Source organism: Drosophila arizonae, chromosome 2, assembly GCF_054131065.1.
Source record: "Drosophila arizonae isolate 15081-1271.41 chromosome 2, UAZ_ARI_1.0, whole genome shotgun sequence".
NCBI classification, from domain to species: domain Eukaryota; kingdom Metazoa; phylum Arthropoda; class Insecta; order Diptera; family Drosophilidae; genus Drosophila; species Drosophila arizonae.
In genome coordinates this window covers 18768595-18790177 of record NC_142922.1, presented here as the reverse complement: position 1 = coordinate 18790177, position 21583 = coordinate 18768595, and the positions used below count along the sequence as shown (strand labels likewise).

The 21583-nt window shown below is 39.7% G+C and overlaps 1 protein-coding gene and 1 non-coding gene across 6 annotated transcripts in view; one reads left to right on the top strand and one right to left on the bottom strand.

The window, feature by feature from the left end:
* The window catches only part of bnl (fibroblast growth factor branchless), a 68907-nt gene that overhangs the window by 2172 nt on the left and 45152 nt on the right, over positions 1-21583 (bottom strand). For all 5 annotated transcript variants that reach the window (XM_018008440.2, XM_089462657.1, XM_089462656.1 and 2 more), the window contains 2 exons: positions 5793-5896; positions 258-1597 (listed from right to left, as the gene is read on the bottom strand). In XM_018008440.2, the coding sequence (XP_017863929.1) occupies positions 258-1597; positions 5793-5896 (1444 nt within the window). The remainder of the gene's footprint in view (positions 1-257; positions 1598-5792; positions 5897-21583) is intronic.
* Positions 8229-8302, top strand: TRNAT-AGU (transfer RNA threonine (anticodon AGU)). The gene has a single exon. It is a non-coding gene; the product is annotated as a tRNA-Thr (tRNA).

Genomic DNA, 21583 nt, shown 5'->3' with positions numbered 1-21583 from the left:
TTCATTTAAAAACGAAGTATTAATTTTGAAAAGAAAAAAAATTAAATAAAAAACAACAACCAAAAATAAAAATTTTGCAACAGTACAAAATGTGAAAAATGTAAATAGATAAAAGTTAATGCCAATTAGATAATAAAAGTATGCCAGAAACAAATTCGATATTGAAAAATAATTTGGAAAATTGTAAAATTTGGAAAATTTATTTGTATTAGTTTTGTTTTTGTGTATTTTTTTTTTTTCTTTTAAGGCAAACTCACAAATCAAGCTGATCGTAGTAGACCGAATCGTCCACAGCGGAGCCGCGCGCCTGTCCCTCCAGCGTGGCATTCTCGTAGCTGCTCTCCGGCTCCTCCTGCGAGTCCAGCTCCGGCAGGTCGTCGTCCTCCTCCTCCGCATCGTCTTCGCTCTGTGGCTCCTCAACGCTGGCATGGGACATGCGCACATTGCGCTCGACCCGATCGCTCGTCTCGCTGAGCGCCAGAGCAGGCAGCGATGAGCTGCTCTCCCAGCTGTTGCTGTTGCTGTTACTGTAGCCCGGCGTTGCCAGGCTGCTGGCCACTGTGGTGCTCGTCGTCGTTGTCGTTCTCACAGTCGTGCTGCTCGGGTCGAGCAGGCGCTGCTGCTTTCTCGTACTGTTGCGTTTGCTGGCATTGCCTGGCCGCTGCCTTTTGGGTGCGTTGGGGCGCTGCTTGTCGCCCTGCTTGGGCGCTTTTCGCTTGCCAGCCGCGCCGCCTGGCCTTGGCCTTTGCATGACGCCCTTGGCGACGCCGCCAGACGCTGACGCTGCGGCAGCTTTGCGTTTGGCTGTTGGGCTGCCGGACTTCTTGCCACATTTGGGCGGCGGCGCACCTGTTCTGGCTGCCTCGTCGCGCAGGTCCTTGCACAGCTGGGCCTTGGGACCGCGCTGGAGCGTGCCACGCCTCTGACAGTTGTGCGTTTGCTCCTGCTCGTGCGGCCGGCACTTGCGCAGCTTCTTCTTCCTCTTGTGCTGGGTTATGTTACTGCTAAGATTACTGCTACTGCTACTGTTAATGTTATTGTTATTGTTACTGCTACTGGTAATGCTACTGCTAATATGGCCGCTGTCGCTTTGACTACCGTTACTAATACTAATCAGGCTGCTGGCGCTGTACGCAGGCACAGGAACGTTACTGCTACTACTACTACTACTGCTATTGCTACTGCTACTACTGCTGCTGCTGCTACTGCTGCTTCTGCTGCTGCTACTTCTGCTGTTGCTGCTGCTGCTGCTGCACTTGGGTCGCGGCTTAAAGTGCACCGCATCGATGAGCTCAATCAGCGGCTTGCCGGTATCACAGAGTTGGCGCACGCCATGCTTGACGCGATTGGCACCAAAGTTCTTGGCTATCAGCTGCTCGACCCGCTGCTGCGGCACCGTCTCGGTGATCGCATTCGTGTAGGTGGACAGCTTGCCCAGTGTCCTGGTCGCCGGAATTTGTGTGCGACGCGGCGCACCTTGGCCAGTCAGCGCCAAATAGAACACTCGTCTCGCATTCGAGTTGTATGTGGAGGAGTATGTGTTGTAGTTGTGCAGCTCCATGTTCTCATTGAACACACAGTTGTCGTCGAATTCTTTCTGTAACAGTTGAGAACTATAATTAAATTATTTGGCTAGAAAACAGGCGTCATATAAATATGTTTAAAACTAGCTTGATAACTTAAAATGTTTATCAGAAATAAGGCCAAAGTAAGAGAACTCTTAAGAAGTATACAAAAAGTTAAAGAAAATATTACCACGTTAGTTAACAGCACATATGCATGTGATTTTGCATGTTAAGTTAACAGAATCAGCATAAATAGGGAAACTAACATTTCTTCAAAGATATGTAAATGTTATGCTCACAGAATTGGCTTGTATGTAATAGTAGAAAAGATGTTATTTAACAGCACGAGCAACCAACACTGTTATAACTTAACATCTGTAACGCTAACAGCTGCTTTTAAGCGAAAAGAATGCTTTACAGATTATTCTTCGAGCTCCACCTAGGCATTTTGATGGACAATTAATGTGAATGGCATCCATGCTGTTATGCATAATACATACAATTGCCATCGCATAGAGGCTAATAACAAATCGAATGGCTGCGTTGATGCCTGCTCATATGCATAACAAACGATTGGGCCAAGCTCGAGCGGGAAAACCCGAGCATATTTGAGTAGAGAACCAAATGCCTGGGGATGGCTGGCGGCCTTGTTGAAGGCTCTTGTCGGTGGCCGCTTTTGTATCTGGCTCGAATGGATATCTGTTAGATAAATGTGCTCATTATCACAGGATGTGATCGCTATCGGCGTTGGCGATCGATAGACGCCGGCACCCTGACGATGGCACTGACCCTGACCCCGAACCTGACCCCGACCATAAAGTTGCCTACTTTATGAATGCCACATGACAGCCGCACAAAAGGACAACAAAACAAGTCGCAGACTTCAATTATTTTCGTTTAGGTAGAAATGTAAAGCAGCTACAAAGGATTGAGAGAGTGAGAGAGAGAGAGAGAGAGAGAGAGAGAGAGCTGACAACTGCGAACTGAGAAATGGGAACTGAGAACTGGGCTGTGTCTGCATCTGTGGCCTTTAGATGCGCCGCCTGGGCGCTTTGGATCAAATTCAATTAACAACATTGAATTAATTCGCTTGTCAGGCAATTAAAATTGTTTCGAGACTCAACTTCCATGTGGAAATGTCGACGATTAAATTTAGAAATTAATCAGCCCAAATGTCGCGCCGACTGCCGGCTACACCAATTTCATATGAAATGAGCCGTCCACCGACTAGAGGGCCTGACTAGCCAGATCGAGGATTGGGGAGGGCGTCTGCGAAATATGGCTGAAATGTTGACGCCATTCTTCTAGGGAAGAGGCCGCAGCCTAGACTGATTTTCCGACACACATATGACAACAGAATGTGGCAATCGGCGCGTGTGTCTCGCTCGAGGCGTCTTTAATGTATTTTCTCCTTTTTTTTTTATTTTTTTCTTTATTTGTTATTTCCCTCGTCCAATTTTAGCCTTAAATTAAGTGAAAATTGCAGTCGGAGCGAAAGGAAATGAAGTCGTATGCCACAAAGATAGCTGTAAATGCGAGCCTATCAAAGCCATTAGCTGAGCACTTGCCGCCTTATCAAAGCTGGCGCCAGGTGGAAAGGGTCAAGGGTCAGCGCTAAGACGCACGCCTACAACAAGATTAGAGCAACAAATAGCAAGTGATGGACTAGCAGATGCTCTATTAACAGGACAGCAAACCTCGAATAATATACGAAAGAGAAGAATTTTAATATTTGGAAAATAGAAAATCTAAGTTTTGTCCGGTTTCCTTCTGTTTCCAAATCATAATATTCCTCTTCTTGGCTATTGTCAGTTGCTATAGGGTATACGAAACGGTACCACACAAGCCCAACAGCATTTTTTTTTTTTTTTTTTTTTTTGTTGGGTCCAGCACTATCAGCTGGAACAGGACCATAACAATGATAATGCGGCAACATATTCATTGGCCTCTGATTCTGGCTCGCATGACAGAGCATTAATTGATCGCCGTGTAGCAGGCGGGCGCTGCGGGCGGTCGGTTTACGTGGAGATTCCAGTCGCAGTTCGAATTATGCAAATTAATAATCACATTTGTATACTTATGGCTAAAACATTTTAATTGGCCAACAGCGCTGACTCACACGCCTCCCTTTGCTCAGTCCGTCTCTTAATCACTCTCCCTCTCGCTCTCGCTCTTGCTCTTTCTCATTCTCATTCTCATTCTCTTTCATTTGAAATTTATGAATTGGCAAACGTTTTCGGCTTTCAATTAGCCGCCCCATTAGGCAGCTAATCAAATCAGCTGCCAGACGGTCACAAGATCAGAATGCGGCTGGCATTTGAAATAACGGGTCGGAAAGCCAACGTAGGCCATTCGCAAGTGCATGAAAATCTATTTTAAACTGCTGAGAAAGTGTCTCGAATGGAAATCTATAATTATATATAAATTTATTTAAATGAGCTATTATGGCCAGATGCAGGGGATTTTGTTTGCTTATCGCACTGTAAAAATAGCTGCAATAAAGCGTAAACAAATTGCTTAATATACAACACAAAGTTGTCTAGCAGCTGACTCTGATTGAAAAATATTTAAAAATTAAGTTATATATATTTTTGATGACGCTTGTAGATAATTATAGAAAATGAAAATGTTTATGAAATTGCAGAAAGCTTAAACTCATCATTTAAATGATTTTTTAGACAAAATGAAATTTGTATATGAAATAATAATGTCTTTCAACAAATATATCAAGTGTAACTTTTAATTTAAAGAATTAATTTTTAATGAACTTAAAATTGATAATAGATTAGTAAAAAAAAAAAAAAAAAAACAAATTATTTACTTTTTTTTGATGATTAATGGTAAAGTTTACCATAGGATATATGCTCTCTAGTTAGGAACTAAGTTTGTTTAGTTTCGCCGGAAGCCTGAATGTCAGACAATACAAATTGATGCCACTTCCGTTGCCCAACTCAATTCAAACTCAGCGGAAATCATGAAATTAAGATTTGACCGCTTCAAATTTAACTTTAGAGAAAGCTAGACAGTGTGAGAGAGAGAGACGGATACAGCGAGCAAGTCCCTTCTGGTGGCTTCTTTTTTCTTAATTCAATCGTATTGTCGCAAAAAAAAAAAAAAATAAAAAAAATAAGCAAAGTATACAAAGGCCGCCCAGTCAGAACGCCCACTTGACCAACTTAGTGAAAATGCTTGAAATGCGGCGCCATCAAAAGGACCGCAAAGTACACACATGAGACAGACAGAGATGCTGCCTCCGCTGAGGCGCATCAATCAACACCCAAGTATCTGCAGCTATGGCTGCGAATGTATCTGTCAGATACAAAACGCGCCGTTGCGCGCCTGACAGAATTGGCACAAACGCGTCTATTTTGGCAGCGCATGCGAAAAGGTCAAAGTGCGGCGACAAAACACAACAACAACAACAGCAACAACAACAACAACAGAAACAGAAACAACATATGCAGCCGATTGGCGCCAGGCGGCGAGAAATGCGACGCGCACTGCAGCAGGGAGTCCAGGCGATCAGAAAAAACTGTCACATTAATTATCGACAGGACATGCCAGGACCCGACTCACTTGCCACTCGACAAAGCACCCCAGAGTGAGCTAAAAAAGAAATCGAAATAACCGAAACTAAAACCAAATCGAATCTACGAATAATAAGAACAAGGGTTGGCCCAAAGGACATCTTGACGGATGCTGTGTGTGTGTGTTTGTTTGCTCTGCCAGTTGCCTTTTGTTGTTGTGCACTTCAGTTAATTTCGTTATTTATAGCACTTAATGTTTGTTCCCTTCTCTGTGGGCCTTTGTTTGTTTGCCTTTGCCTTTGTTATTGGCTATCATCGAAATTTGCCGCTTCACTTGCTTGATAAGGCCACATAATTTGTTAGTGAAATAACAATTTTCGGCAACAATTCATTAATATTTATTATTAATCCACTACTGTGCGGCAGATGGCGCAACAAACGAAAAAATTAGGTCGCAATTCAAATCATAAAATATGAGTAAGTTGAAAAAGAAATACAAATTGCATTGATGGGCGTTGATGAAGAAGGGATTAGAATTAAATATGAAATTTATGATTATAAACTAATTTAACAGTTTTAAATATATTATCTATAATACATATATTAAAAATACTTAAATATAAAAATCTGAACATTTTTCACTTGCTCTAGGTTATCGACTATTTTTGATCTATGCAGATCTATTGAATGGTTTACTTACCGAGGCATAGGCCGCGCCACACGCATCCATGCACAGATACAAGCAGGTTGCCACACTTTGTATCTTAATGCGACCCACATCCACAGTGGAGCGCTGCAGAATGGCTGCAAGAAACGAAAAGAAAGCAGGTCATTAATTAATTATCAATCAATTTCCAGCGGCGAGCAGCTGCCCAAAAAGTAATATATACACCATATCTGAATGCATATACATATGCTTAAGAGCTGAGCACAAAAGCCGCTTGATTAGCCCAACCAGAACCAGTGTGTCAGGATGTCAGCCCAAAAGGCCAGACCCAAGCTGACCAACTGCCAAAGCTGTTAATTAAGTGTCCGACACTTTTAAATGCTGTCAAAAGAAATTGCAGCAAGCCAAACTGAAAGTACAGTGTATCAAAATGCTATTATGAATCCATAAATAATTTAAAGAAAAACAATAAAAACCACACTTAATCAAACAAAGTGAAATACGCCCTCCGGAGTCGAACCCGCGCACTCAGTCTAAGCACAGAGCGCGATAGACGAAACGTTCAGCGTGCAGCGCCACTGCTGTGCGAAATTTGTCAACTGTACGATGAATGGGGCGTTGCGGGCTAAAGTGAGGTTATAAATCGCATATTTCGAGGTTAATTGAAATTGCTGCCATGAATTTCAAGTTCAGGCGCTGTGTAAAGGTCAAACCACTTGTGTGGCCACAGGGACCGCCCGCTCGACTCCGGCTGCCTGTCAATTTCTCAATAGCCTGGCCAAAGTGTGTCAGCACTTTGTGCCCCACACACAGAAACACACACACACACATGCACGGTCGTTCAATGAACCTTATGCACTTTATGCCATAATAAACAAGATTTTTTATAAATACTTGAACTGCAGCTTGTTATGAACCAATTGAAAAAGTCTTGGCAGCTGCCGCGGATATCATCAAAGCAGCCCAAAAGTAAAAAAAATTAAAAGAAAAAGGAGATAAAAGATTATTGAGGGAGCTAATGCCGGAACACAGTCCGTGGTTTCGGACTGCCAAAACGAAAGGGAAGAAAAACTATTGAGTGGCCACTTGAGTGATGGAAAAATTGATTTTTGACGCCAAAAAATCGAAGAAGAAAAGCGCAGTGTGTGTGTGTATTTTCTTTAAAGAGTTGTTTACGTTACGGTAATGATCAACTATGGAGTACGGGCTGATTGGCCAGCAGATGGCGCTAGACCCAAAAAACAAGCAGAGCATTTCTTTTGCGGCAGCACTTTATGAGCAATGCCCAAAGGAAATGGAAAAGTCTCGGCATATACATTTGTACGTACCCCCAACAAACAGTAATATATTTCTGGAAAAGTCTATGGGAAAGTCGGCAAGCCGCTGCTAAATCTTTACGATGCAAATTTTTGGCAATTTGTGTGAGCTGTGACAAATGGAAATGGAAAGTACATGAAAATGTTCAAAGAAAATGTGATGGAAAGTAGGCGTAAACTTTTGCCGGCTATGGTAAATGCGTGCACAGAACTTTGTTATTTTATTTGCTAGAAACTGTGTCAAAGATAAGCAGACGCCAGGGCGGCGCAAAAAATAAGTTTTATTGGGAGAAAACAAGAATTGCTTTCCGCGATTTACGAGTCTGCATATCCGTATCTGTAGCAGCTGGCCAAACTAAACAATGTGGAATGCATTTGCCTTTTCGGTTTATTTACAGCATTACGGAAATTATAAAGTTGCAGCCGGATAAAAGTAAAATTGTGGCTTTTGCTTGATTTATAATTTCCCACCCAAAAACTAAAACAAAACAAAAAATATATAGTATATATATCTTCTTTTTTTTTTTTTTAAATCGAAGCCATGAATTATTGCCAACGTTGTTCCTTGAAATAAATGAAAATGAAAATGAGATGAAAAACTAAAATAAATGATATGCTAAGCGCTACACTTCATTTGTTACAGATCTTAAGAGCTGGGCGGGGGAGATGTAGGCAGGGGTAGGGGTAGTTGTTGTTCGTAGCAAGTGACAGCCTTTCACTTTGTGTGTGTCCAAATGGCGCTTTTGGTGTTGCATTTCACTTGGTTTGCCCCATTTAAAAACCGATTTGTTTAGCTCGAGTTAACATAAGTAATTTTTCTTGTTTTTATCTGTTTTTTATATTTTTGTGGATATATGTTTTTAACATGTGAACAGTTTTAGTTTGTATTGTGTGTGTGGGACGCACAACGAATCGTTCAAAATTATTAAAATTCCACGCATTTTGTTGCTGCTGTTAGCTCGTTCTTGTTCTGCCTTCTCGCTCTTGCGCTCTCGCGCTCTCTGTTGTTGTGCTGCCTGTGCTATATTTAACCCCTAAAGCAGTAACAACAACAATAATAGCTGTGTGAGAACGAGTATGTTGATTCAATGTACGCAAGAGCAAAGTTCTTTGTGCTGCTTGTATTGATTGTTCGTTAGCACTGCTTGCATGTGGCGCCGTGGCTTAGTTGGTTAAAGCGCCTGTCTAGTAAACAGGAGATCGTGAGTTCGAATCTCGCCGGGGCCTAGCATACTGAGGTGTGTGGTAATTTTTTTTTTAATTTTTAATAATACATATAAATTATATTTTTATTTTTAATATTTGTTAAACAAAAAGTATGCATATAATTTAAAAAAGTCATTTCATAAAGTCATATCATGATTTAAATTTTAAATTATTTTTTCATACCAAATGTTTAAAAATCAATTTTTTATAAACTAGAACAATTTTAATGAACTTTACCATTTTATTCAGAGTCTTTTTTTTATAAAACACCCAATAATCTATCTGCTTATGGATCAAATTTGATCCACAACCAAAGAAAAAATACAATATAAACCGATAATTCCTTACACTTCACAGAGGTGTGAAATCAATGCATAATAACAAATACCCGAATGATCATTTATTGAACAATAAATGAGCTGGCAGCCCACAAATTGCTCGACAGTTCATTGAACCAACTGTGAAATGTTTTGTGGGGCCAAGCAGGAACAATATGCAGAATCAAACAAACTTGAATCCAAATCGAATGAATATCCGAAATTCAAGGCACGCATCTGAGCTGCTTTAAATTGCCCACATATTAAGCACGTAGAAAAGTCAGTCGGAGGCACGCACTTCCAATAATTAAAATGTCAAAATATGACTGTCAAAAGTCGAAGTTCTCGAAGGTGTACGCGATTGAGTTATGCGACAAACTTCACCAAAAAATTTTCCCCTTTTCGTGTTTAATCACCGTCGCAGGCCGCACAATTTATGCTAATGAGGCCTTAATTTCGAGACTTTGTCGCCGACTCGACAGTCGATAATGATTAAATTTATGATCGGCTCTTCAATAGAGGTTAACAATACAAAAAAAAAAAAAAAACTTTTTGTATTTTTTTTAATGTTCATCAGGCACATTAAATTTAAAAATGCATGAATATATTTGAGAATGTAATTTCCATTATATGTTTAATTATGCTCACAACGAATATAATGTGTGACATATAATATAAAATATATAATATTTAACATAATTTGACAGGAGCCCTATAGAGGCCAATATAATGGGCATTTACTACTGTTCGCCGTTTTTATGATCGACTTATGTTTTCTGCCTCTTCATATATTTATATGGCTATGTATATACATATATTATTTATGTATGTGGCCAGCGTATTTTGACAATTTAATAGCATTCACAGCGACAGCGCATATCAATCAAAATAAAGTTGTATCTCACAGATACAGCTGGCGCGCAGCTGAACTTTGTGCCACCAAACCAAACTGCAGCTATTAAACACTAATTAATTGCGGTTTATAGAGTTGTCTCTTTAAAGACAATAAATCTTCAGACTTCCAACGAGCAGAGGACGAATCCGCAACTGCGGGCGCTTAGATAAGCGTCTTATATTTGGGTGTCGTAAAAGATTTAATGGGAAGGGAAGAGACACTTCAATAAAAGTGAAAACGGACGGTAAATCCCACAGCAGGCTCACCCCTATAAGAAGCTCAAAATATATTGAAATACATATCATATCAATTTATATATTCAATTCGCACACAGTTTATACAGTTGACTACCTTTTTTCCTGCTTTGCTTAACCCCCTGATGCCTATGGAGCTATTGTTCGGTTCGGTTTTGCCAATAACCGAATTGCATTAACATGTCTTTTGGGGGTTGTCAACGGATATCCGATGCCAATATCCGATAGGACGAATGCGCATAAGTATAAATTATTAAAACCCATTGACAGCTGATGCTTAGGGGTTGCTACAAATTGGCATAGTTCTTGTTGCTGTTGTTGCCAATGCAGCCACGCCCACAAATGACAATAAGATAATCACATATGAAATTGCATATTGAAGAAATTTTTGATTAGTCTCCGATCTATTGTCATGATAAATGCGCAGACATTGATGGGATTTGTCAGGGCCCCAGCTGTGCGGAGCTAGAGCTAACTATCTAAACATAACTAGCCATAAGTCTTAGTGGCTTTCACTGGCAGAGGCCATGCCGCATAGGAAGCTACCTACCGTTTAAGAGCATGACCAAATCTTGAATGACATCTCCCGAGTCCCAATTCATTAATGAAAAATGAACGTAGTTATCGAGCGTGCCTTGATTTGATTAAATCAGACTAATAATGTGTAAAGTATGGGGCCCACCAGGCGAGTCCCCGTCCGCGTCGGAGTCCGCTAAGCTGCTTTGCCGTAAAAGTTTTACCAAGTTTTACCAGTGAAAGTTCAGCTGATTTGAATAGAAAATATGCCAGCAAATGTATAGCATGTTGTTCTTACAAATTAAAACAAGTCGAACAGCAAAAAACAAATATGAAAATTTGAAAAACAAAAACTTCAAACAATTTGTAGCTGTTGTATAAGGAAAAAACATGTTAAAAACATGTCAAAAATTTTTAAAGAAGTTGTTAAAAGCTTGAGAGAGACAAAAAAAATTTGTTTTTTAATGCATTTCGTAAAGGTGCCACGCCTCCGTTTGTCGCTGCCGCCTCGCCGGACTCAATGACAAGCCAATTTGAAGGCGCCCGCTGCGCGCGCCTCTGCCAGCGTCGCAGTCGGCGTCACAGTCAGAGTCGATGTCGTTGTCAACTTTGCGGTCAGCGTCTAGTTTTTGTCTTTCTTTCTGATTTTTTTTTTTTTTAGTTTTGGTTTTGGTTTTCCGCATTTTCTTGTATCTGCCCAACCAGTTGGAGTGGAAATGAAATATGTAGATGAGTCTTTAATTAATTTGAGACACGACACGACAAGTGGCGTCGTCTGTGGCTGCGTCTGTGGCAGCAAATGCAACGGCAACGGCAACAGCATCGGCAACTGCATCGGCATCGCCAACAACATCTGCAACTGCAACGGCGACTGCCTCCTGCCGCTTTTTGGGCCCCGCCAGCTTTTTAGGCCAAGAATCAGGCGACAGACTTAGGTCCCAGCTCTACGCACAACTATTCAGTGACGTGAGGGCAGGTGTTGACTCACCTGGCTGACTGGCCATTAGAGGCTGTGATCGGTTTTAAATGCGCCCATTGATCATATCGTTATATCTGCAATTGTCAGCCGCTCAGTGTGTCAGCTATTAAATTCATGTTCGATTCAATTAAACTATCGTCCAATCAATTTCCATAAGTTGTTGGCGATCCACAGGCGAACAAAAGCTGCATACAAAGTGGTTCAGCCTGAAGTTTCATTTTAGATAATGTATTCCATAAGTGTACGTGAAAGATGCAAAGATAAGTTAAAGATAGTCTTTTGTATTCTTCAGTCATGAAAGAAATACATAAATATTGATGTCATAAGAAATATTATATAGTGATTTGGACATTTAATTTTTATAGTACATTTTACAAATTCCTCAGCAGCTGATTTAATTTCTTTGTTCATCTTCATTGATCATCAAGAATCTTTTGTTTCTCGATAAACCCGAATAGCTTTGATTTATGATAGAGGATAGAATTATAGTTATTAAAGAAAGTTTTCTTCATATCATATTACCCCATACAATGAATGATCTTAAAAGCTTCATCTATAGATCTCGATTCTTCAATACAAATGCACTGATCCATTTACTTTAATCACTGCTATAATACAAAATAATATTTAGTTTTATCTGTATACTCTAAGATCTCGTTAATCAACACCAACCCATTGATCTTATTGCAGCATCCCATCTTATTATTGAGCATAGTCTATGATCGATACGAGATAAATTATTTCTAATCTCTTGAAGACTTACTTCAGTGAATGCTAATCTTTGCGGTCCATAATTCTTTGTCAATTTGTCAAGATCATGTTGATCTTGATGCAGCTACTGATCTTTCCAAGAACCACTGTGATCTGATCTATGCCGTCAGTCAACTCGGCGGAACCACAAACACATTGCACCAGCCACAACAGGCCATTGATCATTCGCTTAACCCATATATCTATTATAGACAAAACATCGATCGGCTGACACCAGAAGTGTGCGACCGAAGACTTCCGCCCGATGACAGTCGGTGCGGACAGTCAGCTGCCCGCATACAAGAATTCTATCTGTGTGCCAGACAATTTTAAAAGCTGAGCGTCTGCAAATGCTAAAAATGTTTTATGGATTCTATGTAGCAACTATTTTTGTGTGTATTTTTCTTTTTTTTTTTTTAGATTTTTTTTTTTTTTTGTTGTGTGGCATAAAAAAATGCAGTCTAACCAGACATTGAAGTAAGACGCTGACAGGCGGGCGGTCGGTCGGGCGGTTGCACTGGGTCGGGGTAGGCTTTTGGCGAACGGGTCTACCAAATGGCAATTGACAGGTTGGGCTTTGACAGCGATGCGTGCAAAACATGCGGCTTATAACAGTTCATTTTGGCCGCATGTATGCATGTCTGTATGTCCGCATGTCGCGCATGTAATTAAAAGATTTATATATATATCTGTATGTAAATTGCATGCGAAAAATATAGATACATTTATCTTTTTGCCGCATAAATCAAACATGTGACAAATTGTCTAATTGACTTCTAACAATTTGCAGATGGTAATTAAATGCACACTTTATTGGCCGAGTCTCGAGCCAAGCTTGTTGCACTTAATGCAAACGCAAAGACGCATGCCACGCCTACAAATAGCACATCTTATCTCACGCTTTGTTGACTACTTTGCTGCCAACTTTGTTGTTAATTTAATGGGAGCCTTAATGTGTCACATAATGATAACGAGGATAGGGCGCAGTGTAGTGCCCTCTAGCACTTAAGATAGATCAGCTTAATGCTGTATGCAAATATTTGCCACACATACACACACACACATACACGGGCACACATCATGATTGTAGTGCAGCGGGTGCTGCTGCTACATTTGTTTCTATAAAAGTTCCCAGCGCTATGCGTGGCAGCTGAAACTCTGAACAGAGCTGACCCTGAAAAGTTCGCTAAATTGAAGCTTATCGCGTGGGTCGTAGCATAAATTCTATCAGAATTATCTGCTTTATTTGATTTTCATATTAAGTGAATTGTTATTGTCGGCTTGCTCCAAGTGGAAGCCTCAATCGAATTAGGGTTTTCTAGAAATAGCTAGAAATAGCTGTAGTGCGTAAACAAGGTAGAATGTTCCATAAAACAAATTTCCAAATGCGTTATACACACCTAAGGAGATTTGCATTTTCTATGAAATAGATAACACTGAATTCTTAGTAATTTTTTCATGAATATTCTAAAGTACTCTATATTTGGTTATATTTGGTTGTAATATCCCATTCGAAGCAAAAGTTTCTCCCACAGCTAAAAACTTGTTGCTCGACTTTCCACATATTTGGCTAACCGTACAGAGCACCCATTAATGTAATGGCTCCCCAAACAGCAGTCTAATTGGACTTGTGGGGAAAGTGGGGGAATGGGCGCTCTGCAAACAGATTGTAAATTCGAGCTGCAGTCAAAGTTCAAAGCGTTTCCATTTGTATGAGAGACGACGTCGTTTACGTCAGTTTGACATGATTTAGCCATGTCAAGGGATACGATTTGGTTCGCTACGGCTTGGTAATACGAAATCGAATTGGCATTGGAGCTGCCTGCTGACACACATATTACACGCCCCAGGGCACAGAGATACATATAGCCAAATATATATAGTTGTGAATGGTAGACATCTTAATACTTGGAATCTGGAGCGCAACGAATTGTTGCTGTTGCTCTTGCTGTGTTATTGTGCGTGCAGCTAAATTGTCGCCTTGTCAACGTCAAGGGGCAAATATATTTTTAGCTGTCAGCCCGCTAGACATTTGACATGTACTGCAGCACCCTCGCCTCGTCGCGCTCTTTTTGAAAGAAGCAAATATTTCAATTAGTTAGAGTTGAATTGTTGTGGCCAAAGTTGTTAATGACAGCTAATGCTTCCTTAAATGTTGTAGCAGAGATAGATGTAAGCCTAGATGTAGTTACGTAGATATAGATAAGGGTAGAGGCATAAATATAAATATATGTATAATGTACAGATACAGATACAGATAGAGATACAGATACAAATAAAAATACAGATACAGATACAGATACAAATAAAAATACAGATACAGATACAAATAAAAATACAGATACAGATACAAATAAAAATACAGATACAGATACAGATACAGATACAGATACAGATACAGATACAGATACAGATACAGATACAGATACAGATACAGATACAGATACAGATACAGATACAGATACAGATACAGATACAGATACAGATACAGATACAGATACAGATACAGATACAGATACAGATACAGATACAGATACAGATACAGATACAGATACAGATACAGATACAGATACAGATACAGATACAGATACAGATACAGATACAGATACAGATACAGATACAGATACAGATACAGATACAGATACAGATACAGATACAGATACAGATACAGATACAGATACAGATACAGATACAGATACAGATACAGATACAGATACAGATACAGATACAGATACAGATACAGATACAGATACAGATACAGATACAGATACAGATACAGATACAGATACAGATACAGATACAGATACAGATACAGATACAGATACAGATACAGATACAGATACAGATACAGATACAGATACAGATACAGATACAGAGCTACAACGGCAATAGAAACGTTAGATACGGATACATCTACCAATTCATGCGCTCTATTTGCCAGCACGCGTAATTGTGCCCACTGCATCGGGTGTTAGTTAAGCCAACAATGTGCCTCACAGATACATTTCATAGCCACAGCTGTGTTTGTGCGCGCGTAAATAGCGCAAAGCGCGCTTAGTGGCATTTGCAATTAATTCACAGCAAACAGCAAATGTTGCAAATAAATTAGCAGGCCAAATGCAGTAACAACAACAACAACAACAACAACATCGGCAGCAGCAGAAATTCGTGTGTAATTGTAACGTACCACAAAATAAAACACAGGCTGTAAAAAGTATCTGTAAAACGAGCTGTGCGCTGCAATGGAAGCCGGGCAGCAAAATAAAAATGAAAAGTGCGACGTTGTCGCTTATCGAGTGGCCGGCAACAACGACAACAACAACAACTACAACCACAACAACAAACAGTGCACCGTCAGCAATTTCGGTTGTTGTTGTTGTTGTTGCTGTTATTGTTGCTATTGCGCGCACACGTCATAATTATCGGCGCAAATGAACGACGAGCCGGACACACACACACACACTAACACACTCATACAGACAGGCAGACTACCTATTGCAGATACATTTACAGATACAGCTACAGCTACAGATACAGATACATTTGTACACGACCAGCACAATGCAAAATATATTGGCTTAGGTCAGTGGCTCATTGAACGCAAATGCAAATTGTTGTTGTTGTTGGTATTTCGCACTTCACACCATAGCAAAGCACGAGACGAGCAACGAACGAATGTTTATATGTGTCTCTGTGTGTGTTTTAGTGTGTGTGTGTGAGTCTGTGTATCTGCAAGCTACAAACTGCAAGTAGCTGACTTAATGTGATAAACAAACTAAACGCCCGCCTTGGCGGCCAGTTAAAATTTTAAAGCAAATATGAAAAGAGCAAATACTTTTTAAAGTGTTACCTCATCAGTCCAAGTAACAGATACAGATACATGGGAGCTGGGAGCTGCAGATACATTTGAGTTGCGATATGAAGTCAACTGTGTAAATAAATCAATTGCTGACTTTACAGTTCAACTGTTTAGATATAGATACATTTGCAGATTCAATAATGGAAATGGAAATACGATTACCGACAGATACAGATACAATTTCAAGTGCAAATAAAAACATAGATACATTCCCAAACACACATACTCAATCAGAAATACAAAGATACTGTTCAGCTTCAGATGGTGTATGTATATTATATATTCACTCATCATAAATGGCTTGTAAACTGCGGTCTCCTCTCGTTTGGACTATGCGAAGCAGGTTTTCTTGGCATTTCATATAGGGTTACCATATCCCCTATAAGAAAACTATCGAATTTCAAGTGCCCCAGCCCCGAAACCAGACCTGACTGAGTTGGGTGCGTAGATAAAAGAGCGAATTCTATTATTATGATTCTTGTTTATTAGCTGACCGCTGTCAGTCTTTATAAAAGTCAGAGCTCATAAATATTAACAGAAATTCCATGAAATCTATAACATACATATAACATACTCCTGGTAATTGGCCATTAATAAAAATTAAAATATCCCAAATGCTATTTAAAGTTATTTATAAACAATATTAACGAAACTGTTGCCCAATTGCCAGGTCTTATAAAAGATGCCATAAAAAATAAAAAGTCCATAATGGAGACATACGAAATCTGTCATTAAAAGCGCGCAACAGCCAATAAACAGAGATACTATAAATAAAACATAGATATAGATACAAATATAAATATACAAATACCAAATGCATGTATATTGTATCGAGGCAATATCGATAAGGCATGGAATCGAGAGTGAAAGTCTTTGCTCCACTTCCCCAAATGCACATAAAAATTAACAAAAAATCAACAAATGCGTCGAAATTGAGATAAGCGCATGCCTAACAGCTAGTATCTCTACTGCAACTATCTGTGTATCTATGTATCTTTGGTGGCTTTATTGTCGCCGACATGCATCATAAATGGGGAAAATTGTTGCTTTCATCGCGGCCATCTGTAAAGTTTTTACATTCGAAAATTTCCACGTTACATGACCGCATACTACCAAAAAAAGAAAATATATTATTGGGCTGAGAAAATCTTTATGATGTGTTAAGCCATTATGGAAATGTTGATTCTATATCGCTTTCTTATTATTCTATTTCTTTCCATTTTGGTTTACGCCTCGCTCTTAATTATTATTTAAATGTTTGCCTTAATTGACCTCATAATGCGGCATGAAATTGTATTGCTATACACTTGAGTCCATAAGCTGAATGTTTTGCACGCTTGATTGAATGAGCGCTTGACTAAACGAATGCGCCAACAGCAGCTGAGGGTGCACCAGCTGAAAAATTGTGGGAACATCGCGACTGGCCTGGGGCAGACCCAAAGATGCAGTAGCAGCCTGGAAGCTGCTAGCTTAGAGACTGAGGGGCCCCATATAACTGATAATGATAGAAAATTTGAAAGAAAAGACGAATTATTGAGCTGTGACATTCTAAAGGTGTGTTCAGGTAGGGCTAATAAAAATGTGAATATAAATAAGATTCTCTGAAGTTGACAGAAAGTGAAATTTGAAGAAAGTGAATCTTATTGAGTTTGGGTATTCAGGTGTACTAAACTAATATTTCTCTGATATTTCCCTTTATCTATATATTCCCAGAGTTGTATCTTCCACTTAGCAGAAACTTGCCCTTAATCAAATCATTCATTCAACGAAATATTCATAAATCATAATTAATACATCATTTGCAAACACTCCTTTAACGATGCATTGTTGATCCGGCAGCCTCATTGCTTGTTAAGCGCTTGTCAAATGCATTTGCCAGCTAATGTCGCGGCCACCTTGTAGCACTTGTAGACATTTGCAGCACAGACACGCGACGACAACAACAACAACAACACTTCGCCTACTGTGCAATCAGCCGCAATAAAAAGTCGAGCATTTGGAAAACGTTTAACAATAGACGCGATCTGGCGCATTGCCAAAGCCAAAGCCAACGCCAAAGCCCCAAAGGCCCCCAGAGTCCAGTGGAACATGGAGCGTTTGTCATGCATCGTGGGCAACACTTGCCACCAGGCTGTAGTTGTTGCAGTTGCTGTTGCCATTGCAGTTGGCAGTTGGCAGTTGTTTGTGTTGTTGTTGCTGTTGTTGTTGTTATGGCTATAACAGCACATATATTTTGTTTGTTGGCCACGTTATGTTCACACTTGGCGCGCGTGTTGAGATCGTTTATCGATTGACAGGCAATTGTGATTTATGCAAATTACAGCTCGACACCTTAGCGAAAATCCAACAAAAAAGCAGAGGAAAAACAAAAACAGCAACATGAATGAAAATTTGTGCGCTTTCTTCTTCTAATCTTTTTTATTCGATTTGCCATGTTTTGTTTTGGGCTTTGTTTATTGACTTGTTGCAAGCAAATAAAGTCAAGACAGTTGGGCAGTGTGGCATGCCACACACGCACACGCAGACACCCACACCCACACACACACACACACACACACACACACACACACACACACACACACACATATAACAACAATTTGATTGTTTTCATTTCTATTAATATTTTCTTTGGAAAAATTATTCTTGCACCCCATAAAAATGTTCGCTGTTGTGTAGCATCAACAACTGAGTAGCACGGACAGGCATTAATCACATGCCAAAAACCGCATTGCTCAGCTAGCCATCTGAAGTAGTTCTGCTCGCATCTATTTCGTTCCGATTTCTAAGCAACTTTTCCTTTTTGCGCCTCTATTGTTATTTATAGCGGCCAGCGGGCAGACGCCCGAGCGCAAAACAGAAATCAAACACACTGAAACATGCGTCAATAACCCCATTCTCCATAGACGACTAAGCGCAAATCGCTTTGCAATCATTTATGATATTCACGGCGAATTGAATGTGGTGCGAGTGACTATGCTCAGCGATGTTTATACATTGATTTGATAGTGGAGTGGAGTGGAGTGGAGTGTAACTCAAGACGATTTGCAGCTTATCTACCCGGCTATCGAGCCACTTTTCGACTCACTTTAGCTTTGCTCTAATCTCTGTCATTGATATTGTGCCTCAATACATATGCGTGCGAAGATCGTCTGATAAGCACACCACTTTGAGTCATACCCAAGCGCAAACCTTCTAGACCACGCAGGTATTCCTATTATTATGAAAATTATGATGGTGTCTCTATGTACAAAAATGCATAATAGGGTATACGAATCATCCTGATGTGGATGTGGTACCAATTCTAGCTTTTTTTTTTTAATCATTCTATGATTAAGGCTACAATAGAAATAATAATAATAATAAATATAATAATAAATAATAAATAATAAATAATAAATAGTAAATAATAAATAATAAATAATAAATAATAAATAATAAATAATAAATAATAAATAATAAATAATAAATAATAAATAATAAATAATAAATAATAAATAATAAATAATAAATAATAAATAATAAATAATAAATAATAAATAATAAATAATAAATAATAAATAATAAATAATAAATAATAAAAATATTTGTAAAACTCTCTAATAATAACAAATTATAATAATTCTCTAGAACATATACATAAAAGACATTTTTATTTTAACCTAGTGTTTCCCATTAGCTCATTAGTCGCATACAAAAATGGCAAGACAAATGAAAGAAAAATAATGCTTAGAGGTGTAAATAAAGTGAAGTCAGATTCCCACAGCTCTTGTGACAACAATCATTAGATAGTCTCGACGCAATCGTGTGCACAGCAACTGCACGACTGCGGCGCACCCAAGTGAAAGAAAAGCGCTGAAGAAGTTCGGGGCGGGCAACTTGGGACAGCATAATTGATTTGTCTAATGCGGCAGGCAGAGCGCACAGCTCCGCATGGGCTTTGGCAATTACGGCTAGGCGGCCGGAGTGCTGTTTGTTTTGTACGTACGTTGATGCAGTTGCACGATAAAAAGATACAAAGATACATTTCTGCTCGTTTAATTGCGGGCTACACGCTGAGCTCGCTCCGTTCCCCACTCAGCTCCCGCCACCCCATCAGCTACGCTGATTAGCTGTTGAGTTATTAGCAAACACAGACATGACTATGCATATATATGCATATGTAGATACATCTGTAACTCAGTGTGAGAGAGATCCGTGTGAGTTCTGCCCAGATCTGAGCTGAGAGATACTGATAACTTGTGGCAATCAGTCATTTGTTCAGTTATTCATTCACATTGGCCAATGTTTGGCAATCAGCAGCTGGCAGCGTTGCGCAAACAAAGGTGCCACACGGAGCGTGGAAAGCCGCCCCAGGATTGACAGCCAGACAGACGAGGCGACAGTTAGCCTGCCAGCCAGCCAGCCAGCCAGCCAGCCCACTTGACAAAGCTAAACAAAGCTCAAAGGTTTCATTGCTTAATGTCAGGGGCTCCACAAGCGACTTAAACTGATTTATAATTGCGATACGATACATTCTTTTAGCTGCCGCCCCTCTCTCTCTCTCTCTGTCTCTCTCTGTCTCTTTCTCTCTGTGCAAATAAATAAGCGCCTTAGTTCAGGCGTTGACAACGCCAGGCCATGGCCAATCCTCAACCGGGCAAATCTGTGGGCAAGCGGCGCTCGAGGAGCAGGCGACAAGTGTGTAAATTGAAACCCATTTGACTTGCGGTCTCGTCTCGGTCTGCTCTCCGGTCCGGTCCATCGTGCCTGGGTGTTAAAAACAAGCCAAGCACTAGCATCGATGCTGGAGACCACCGACTGTGTCGCTGGCCATTTAACAGCTACTAAAAACCCAACGATGGCCGATCTCGCATATAAGAAATTGAACTTTAAGCACTTTTCTGAAGGGGTTTATCATTAATACACCGAAGTGGATTTGCTCTTGAGCTGATTTCATTGCATACTGTTGATTGGCATTTATGTAGGCATATATCTAAGTATGTACATATAAATATATTGTATACTTAAGTAAAGCATTTTGCATATTACAGCTGCTACAAACTTGAACAATGTTTTCGTGTTTCAGTAATAGATCAAAGAAACGACTCTGCTTATGGTGTCCGTACGTTACGCCCGACCAAGTTTCACAGTATTTTTTATGAACTAAAATTCTTTTATCAAGTTTTGATAGTCGACATATTAAAAGATATCTGATTTAAAAAATTATTTATTAATATGTATTATATAAGCTTTTAATAATTATTGCATATACCTATACATATTTTGATATTTGATTTTTTTCTATTTATTCACAATTTCAAAATGCTAAAATTATCTAAGTTTCTCCACATTTTTTTTCTATTTTAATCTAATTTCATTAACAATATTTTCAACAATTTTTTCACAATATCTAAACTTTATTCAACTTAATTTCGTTTTCCAGCCCACAAGATTTGTTTGCTGTGCAATTGACAAGCTAACGAGCTCTCTAGCTTTTATTGCCAGTCGATTACAAAATACTTGGCTTTGACAAGTTTATAATACCCTCTGGCGGTGGTGAGGGTATGCAAAAACGAATTGAATAAAACTAAAGAGCGCCATCAAAACAGGCAACAAAATATGCGTAATTATCGGCTAGCCATTGGCAGGCGTGCAGTTCCGCTTCGCTTCGCTGCGTTGCTCTGATCTGAGCCAAAAGCTCAAGACAAGGCAACGGCTACCATTCGCAGTCGCGGAGTCTGGGCCTTTGTGTC